The sequence below is a fragment of the Oryza glaberrima genome, chromosome 7, assembly GCF_000147395.1.
Source record: "Oryza glaberrima chromosome 7, OglaRS2, whole genome shotgun sequence".
Classification (NCBI taxonomy): domain Eukaryota; kingdom Viridiplantae; phylum Streptophyta; class Magnoliopsida; order Poales; family Poaceae; genus Oryza; species Oryza glaberrima.
In genome coordinates, this window is record NC_068332.1 from 18,382,500 (window position 1) to 18,389,693 (window position 7,194).

Sequence of the window (7,194 nt, forward strand, 5' to 3'; positions counted from 1 at the left end):
TTGTCCCACGCTAGATCTTCTCCTTCGAAACTTGAATCATTGGCTCCTCGGTTTCAAGAGAATTTGAGGTCCACACTTGGCACGCACTTTGAGATTCAAAAGATATCTAAATTCTATAACTCTTCACTACTTAAAAAATCTATAGTGGTGATGGTGAAGCCAAGTAGATGCGTGATCTATTGACCGTGGATGTGAAAATTGGACGCCGTGGAGCCACACGCTCCTCCGCACCACTCACGCGCGATTCCTACGGATCGCAATCCGCAATTAGCGAAAACAAAACCACGCTCGTGCCGCCCCACCTCACCGCGCTACGGCTCATCCTCCTCGTCGTGAATCCCCTCCGCCTCCGCAATCCGCCGCGGCACCACACCTCCCTCCCAGATCGCCGCCACCGATCCCGCGTCCTCCACCGTCGCCGAATCCCCTTCGCCGCGTCCTTCGACGATCTCGGTCCCTCGATTGATCGCCGATACCGCAACCCATCGCCGCGCCCCATCCTCCTCGCCGCACCACGCCTCCACCGGCGAGAGGACGGAGAACGTCGCCGTCGGCGCCGCTGTCTCTACGCCGCCTCGCCCGTAGTATACGCTCGCCGCATCGCCTCCCCTCGGCATCTCCGCTTCGTTCTCTCCCCCTATTCCTCAACCACCGCCGCACGCCGCCTCCATCGCACGCCCCGGCAGCCTCTCCCTCCACGCGCTTGGGAGACGGCAACATCCATATCCGGTGGAGGCGGCCCAGCCGACGGTGGGGATCCGGGCGACAGAAACTGGGGATGGCGCCATGACCTGCTTGTGCTGGAAACGGAGGTTGAGGACAAGAGGATCAGCGTGGGGTCGCCGTCGGTGGCTGCGGAAACGGCGATGGCACCGTGTTCTCGCGCTCCCGGCTTGTTCTCTTCGATGGTTGGTGGTACTGTATAAGGTAACCACCACGTTTTCTCCCGTGATTGCTCAATACTGTTGGATTAATTTACTTCCATTTATGTTTTATTTGATGGAATAGTGTATTTCTTGTCAAATCGATGGACACTCAAATTTGATTACTACTATCGTTTGGGGTTTATTTGGTTTGAGTCGGCAATCATCCTGTCGGACAAGCAATGGCTCATCTTCGCTAGGAGCCAGCCAGCGGACGGCAGCACTCTGCCTGACTAAAGCATCCAGAATATGCCTCACCCTTCTCCTGTGCGGAGGTGGCTATTATTCATGCATCGAGCATGACCTCCTCGTCTGCGTGCTCAAGTACAATGAATTGCAGATGATCTGCTGCAAGTACGCCCTTTCCGCAATTCCATCCAAAATCATTTGGGAGTTGCCCTCTGAGTTTGAACATCTATTTCAAAAATGGTACAAACAAGATAGCGACTTTGGATCGCCAATTAACTTCGTCATTGTAGTGTAATGAACTACGAACAGAGCTTGGTGGATTAGATAGATTTGATTGTTATTTTGGGCTGGACGGTTGCATCTTGATGGGCCTACTTGATGAATTAATTAGACGTGTACAGTTACGTTATTATTGAGCTCGAACACTATATGGTATATTTCCTGACTATCCTGACAGTCATCTGGTTTAAATAACTAATTGTTTGCCATCTCTGTGTTTTTGGAAATATTATCTTTTGCGAGAGCCATTTACTTGCTTTACTGTTTAATTTAGCAAAGTAGGAGTAGTCAATGTCATGGATTCATGTTTCTAGGCATTAACTTTTTTTCTTGCCATTCTTCGATTTGCCATCTCTTTCAGTTGATGAATAAGACAAGTACCTCTAACCAATCACAAGCTTGTGCGCGGTTGTGTTGGCTGAGCATTGTAATTTCTTTCTGTCATATGAGCTCATGATTTTGTGGTGGTGCACTGATCTTGATTTCTATGGGTTGTTTCAGGTGGATCTATGGAGAGGGATGGAGGAGCTGCACCAATGTGTTTGAGGAGAAGGTGATTGACTCGCATGGAACAACCATGTTACGGTGTAAATGAAGCCTGTTTACCCTTGAATCAACCTTAATTGGTGGTTTATCTTGCAACTTTATGAGCAACTGGATTATATAATTCTAAATCAGGGTCATGCTTCCATAGGTAGATCATGTTTTGATACAACCGATGGTTTCCAGCAATTCTCTTGAGATAGCCAACTAATTCAAGAAGCAAATTGAAGCCATAAATTCCAGGTAGGAGCTTCATTTTATTTCGATGGTACTGCACCTACATATATTTTGTATAAGAGTACCTTTGGGTATGCGCACATTGATATTTAGGAAAGTCATTTAATTTTTCCATTTTTTTCATCACGTTTCAGATAAAACAGCAGGCTGCATACTTTTTTCTGGATTTTTCTATGGGGATGCATGCTTACCAGAGTGGGAGTACATTTGTTAACCTGCTGACGACAGTTCTTTTGCTTCTTATTCATATAAGTACAGTTTGCAAGCAATGAGGTTTCAATATGTTCGTAATTGAGGGATGCCATATACCTAAAATAAGTATCTGTCAGTTTTTTCAATAAAGCATGTGGATACGTTTGAAAAGTGGTGCAGGGCTAGCAAGTTATTGTCTCATTTTATCCAATAAGCTCTTTATTTAGTAGCTTTTAGTAGCTCTGCATTTTTTTTCTATCTTCCTTTCTTTTTTTTTCTTTCTTTACCTGAGTTTCATAAGAGGTATAATGTGAGAATTTTGGGTATAAACCTATGGCAATGCGATGTTGTTTATTCTAGATTATTATATCTTGAAGAGGGATTTATATATCATTACTCATGATAAAGTCTGAGGCCCCACATTTAGTCTGAGTTTCATGGGTTTGATTAAGGATTAATTGGGGCTTGGCAAGGGGGGATCGGTGATAAACTTTCACATTTAGTCTTACATTTTGATTCTCCTTTATGCAGGATTCCTGCAGATTGTTTTTAATGAATAGCTGCAGAAAAATTGGTTAACCACGATAAAATCCGTTGCCCTTCCACAACGACGAATTTCAGTCAAGTATGCTGCTCTTCTACAACCTCAACCAAATCCGTTGATAAACTCAATCAAAATGTGTACTAAGGATACCAGACAATAATAAAATGGAAAGGTGGCCCTTAGATGTGGGAACATTGACAATGAAATTGTGTTCTTGTGATTTCAATCTCAACATGATTCTTTTTTAAAAAATATGTATCGTATGACTATTTGCATCATTGGAAATATTGCAGTCAGATGAAGAGGGAATCATTAATACTTGTATTGAATGCTAAATTAATTGTCAGTTATCTTTTAGAATGAAAATTTTGTCTAATTTTATGGGTCATAACGTCCCGAACTGGTGGCCATCTGATTATGTACACATTTTTATATATTTCGGTACATCCAATTATGTATGCATTAATATAAAGTGTTTTTACGCATTCTTATATATTTTTGTGCCACCTACTATGTAAATGACCAAAAATATATATTTTTTTTCTTACATATATTATTTCTACTCATTTTTTCTCTTCTACAAGATTGACATATTGTTTTCCATAGGAAATATAACAGATCGTGCAGTTTTGGCTGTGTTTAGTTCACGCCAAAATTGAAAGTTTTGTTGAAATTGGAACGATGTAACGGAAAAGTTGAAAGTTTATGTCAGTAGAAAAGTTTAATGTGATGGAAAAAGTTGAAAGTTTGAAGAAAAATTTGGAATCTAAACATGTTGTTTGTGAGCTTGATGGAAAAAATATTTGATGTACTGTTTAGTTTTTTTTTTCCGTTGCAACGTACGGGCACCTAACTAGTAATTTTTATTCCAATTAGTTTTTCTTGAACGCAAAATCACGATTGTTACAGTTGTCAGCAACTAAAATGGAAAAGGAGGAAAAAGTGAAAGGAAGCTTCATGGGCCTTACGGGCCCAAAGTAAAAGTATACGTCGCGGGTGCATATGCTCGAAGATGTAGGCGGCCGGGGTGAAACGGTGGACACGGCTAGCTGCCCATGGATTCGTTTGCTGAATCGATTCCTCCTACTAATCGTCCGGATAACCACTTGACATTTATCTGACCGAATCTTACTGCTCAGAATTGATTAGCTGTAGTAGCAAAATACCAAGAATTTACCAATTTACTAAAGGCAAATTGCCAACGCTATATTATTACCACTTACTAAATGTTAAATATACTACCACAATTGGGTTTGATGTCAACGAGTTAATATTTGCAGTGTGTACTACTGGAGAGTAGAGTACTATTGCCGTCCTGGGTGTGTAAAAATAGCACATATGTTTACTGTGGTATATAGCAGGATCGATCTTTTTTAATCTGTTTCGCAGAGTTCACTAATGGGGGATTGTTTTTAGCAAGTCAATGCAGCTTACAGTAAGCACCATTATCAGCCTCAACCACCTCTTAATCCAGTTCTATAAATACAAGCGCATTCGCAGAGCACGATCAGAAGCAGTCAAGCACGAAATTAGCACAGTGTAGTGCATCAGCTTCGTTCTTACAGAAGAAGCACAGGATCGTCGTGCTCTTTCTTCTTAAGCTCCCATTAATTCCGCAAGAAGAGTCGTCACTCAATAGATCAGTCATCGCCGGTCTGCTTCCTCTAGCTACCTGCTGTTTCATTGATCGCATTTGCCGATGGCTTCATCAAGGGACTTTGATCACGCTGACTGCTTCGACAACTCCGGCCCAGTGCATATGATGGCGAAGAACGGCGCCGGTTCTCCTCGAACGGTGGTTGACTGGTATATATGCATATGGCCATGTCCTTGTATTTTTACGGTGGTTTTTACTGGTTATGGAAGCAATCTAGACTTCTTAGTTTTTCTTATCTGATGAACTATTTATATTACATAGATGTTTTGATTTTTTTCTGTCAAAGTTAAACCTATAAAAAGTTGACTTAGGAAAAAGTCAAAACTAAATATATAATATTAAACCAAGGGACTACCACATAGATCACTTTTATTTGTAACAATGCTGATAGCAAAACAATAATAGTGGATATCATCGTGAAACATAAAACATATATAGGTGTGTAAATTTTACTTTGCATGCACCAGATAAAGCGCACCTAGTTTCACTTTACATCAAATTTAGCATATACTTTCAGTTTACACCAGATTACCTTCAAATAAGTTTTACTTTGCACCAGGATATAAATCATCAAATACGATGAAACTTTGTGAAAAGTGGTATAAATTCAAAAAAAATATTGTAAGTTTCACTCGTGATTTTACAAGATTTTCCAGTTATATAACACAAACTAGTAAAACTAAAATTTATTTTACTATACTCTCTGATGCAAAGTAAAAGTATGCACTAAACCCATCAAAAGTGAAACAAGATACATTTTATCCGGTGCAAAGTACAATTGATTCTATATAAATTGATGTGTATATCGACCATGCATATGTACTCGCAGGGGCAAGGAGGAGCACCGCCGTTGTGTCGCTGCCTGCCTTGTCAAAGGTGTCTACATCATAGAGAATGACAGTACTAGGCGCAGGGTGCACACCAATGCGCTTGCGCCACCGTGGTGGGAGAACTTCGGGTTTAACCTCCTCGATGTCATTCGAGATGACTCCGATCATGATGACCAATTCATTATTGGCGCAATATACGAGCATGTGCCACCTCTTGGCGAGCCCGCTCATCCTCTGTCTCCTCACTATGTGGTCGCCTTTCGTGGCACCATGATATCACACCCCAAGGCGCTCATTGATCTGTACCTCGACGCCAAGATCATGGTGAACACCCTCAAAGAGTCCAAGCGATCCCGCCTAGCAAACACCGCGGTTAAAAAACTTGTTGCTACCATAGACAAGGGCATGGGAGGCGCCTGTGGCCATGGCACTGCAGGTAGCTGCATTGTTTGGCTCGCGGGACACTCGCTTGGTGCTTCCCTTGCGCTGGATGTGGGGCGTGCCATGATGGTGGAGCAAGGCTACAACCTCCCGACCTTCCTCTTCAATCCGCCACAAGTGTCACCGACTCCAGCGATCGATGTGCTGCTACCGATAAAGAAGGCACAAAAGGCAAAGAGGGACATATATGCCGTGAGCTATTTCGTGAAGGCAGGGTTGGGCAAGGTCTTGAATCCCCACAAGGAGCGCATGGAGAACCTCTTCAAGCGGCTATCACCATGGGCACCGGAACTATACATGCACGAGAGGGATGTCATTTGCAAGGGTTACATCGACTACTTCGAGCAACGGCAGCAGGTGCAGGAGCGCTTCCGTGCAGTCGCTACGTCAGCAATGACGTTGTCGTACCGCGACATGTTCTTTTCCATGTTCGGAATGGAGAAGGAGCAACCGCACCTTCTACCATCGGCGAGGCTGTGGAAGAGCACTAGCAAGGACGAGGACGCACACGCTCTACAGCAATGGTGGAAGCCGATGGGTGAGCAGAGTCTGAGTGTTAGGCGGTATAGCTATCCTTTGTGAAATTAGGTATTATGCGTAAAATTTAGCAAAATAAAACATACTAAGGGAGGCATCATTGACTTATTTATAATTTTTTTCAGAGATATAATAATTTAAATTTTTAAATTTATAAATATGGAGTTGTATCATATCATACTCAATTTAACATTCTGTTAATCTGACTTTGAAATTTGAAATTAATAATTAGTGAGTTACGTACATTAAGGAAATGGTTGAAACTCCTCTAATGTCATTTTTTCCGCATACAAGAAAAATTTAGGAAAAAGTTTGAATTACCTCCTGAACTATCGCGGTCGACCGAATTACCCCCTAAAGCACAAAACCGGACATTTAGTTTAAACCCTGAACTATTTAGATCTGATGGATAACCCCCCTAGCACAATCCGGAGCGGATTTAGTCCATGTGGCCGCACACGTGGCACCGGCCCCACATGTCAGCCTCCACCTCATCATCCCTCCCATATGAAGCTAGTGGGCCCCACATGTAAGCTGCTCTCTCCTCATCCTTTGTCTACAAGCTGCAGCTAGATATACTTGCACCGCCACCAGGCACCCGTTGCTTCTCCCGTGGTCCTGCCGCTGGCCACCATATTAGCTGCTGCCCTATAAATCCTCAGCCGTTGCCCAAAATGCCTCCGCCACCAGCCACCGCCACAACAGCACCATCGTCGAAGGGCGCTCGACCACTCCCTTCCTCCCCTCCCCCTCCTTATCGCCGAGCAAGCTGGATCCATCCCTCTTCCACTGCCGTCGCCGCCGCCTCTTTCCACTGTGATG

General features: G+C 43.2%; 1 protein-coding gene and 1 long non-coding RNA gene across 4 annotated transcripts; both read left to right on the forward strand.

The window, feature by feature from the left end:
• Positions 1 to 236: 236 nt before the first annotated feature.
• Positions 237 to 3,309, forward strand: LOC127778593 (uncharacterized). 3 transcript variants are annotated; one of them, XR_008018533.1, is made up of 5 exons: positions 237 to 927; positions 1,893 to 1,978; positions 2,086 to 2,177; positions 2,306 to 2,423; positions 2,895 to 3,309. It is a non-coding gene; the product is annotated as an uncharacterized LOC127778593 (long non-coding RNA). The 3 variants fall into 3 exon arrangements; XR_008018531.1 differs by lacking the exon at positions 2,895 to 3,309 and having other exon boundaries at positions 2,306 to 2,771; XR_008018532.1 differs by lacking the exon at positions 2,895 to 3,309 and having other exon boundaries at positions 241 to 927; positions 1,893 to 1,944; positions 2,306 to 2,771.
• Positions 3,310 to 4,606: 1,297 nt separating this feature from the next.
• On the forward strand, positions 4,607 to 6,417 carry LOC127780268 (GDSL esterase/lipase At4g10955-like). The gene is made up of 2 exons (XM_052307189.1): positions 4,607 to 4,713; positions 5,394 to 6,417. Exons 1-2 carry the CDS (start codon positions 4,607 to 4,609, stop codon positions 6,415 to 6,417), a joined length of 1,131 nt encoding a protein of 376 aa, XP_052163149.1.
• Positions 6,418 to 7,194: the final 777 nt, after the last annotated feature.

Coding starts and splice junctions, on each gene's coding strand:
- LOC127780268 (XM_052307189.1), top strand. CDS start 4,607: ATGGCTTCATCAAGGGACTTTGATCACGCTGACTGCTTCGACAACTCC. Junction 4,714..5,393: donor CCTCGAACGGTGGTTGACTG/GTATATATGCAT, acceptor ATGTACTCGCAG/GGGCAAGGAGGAGCACCGCC.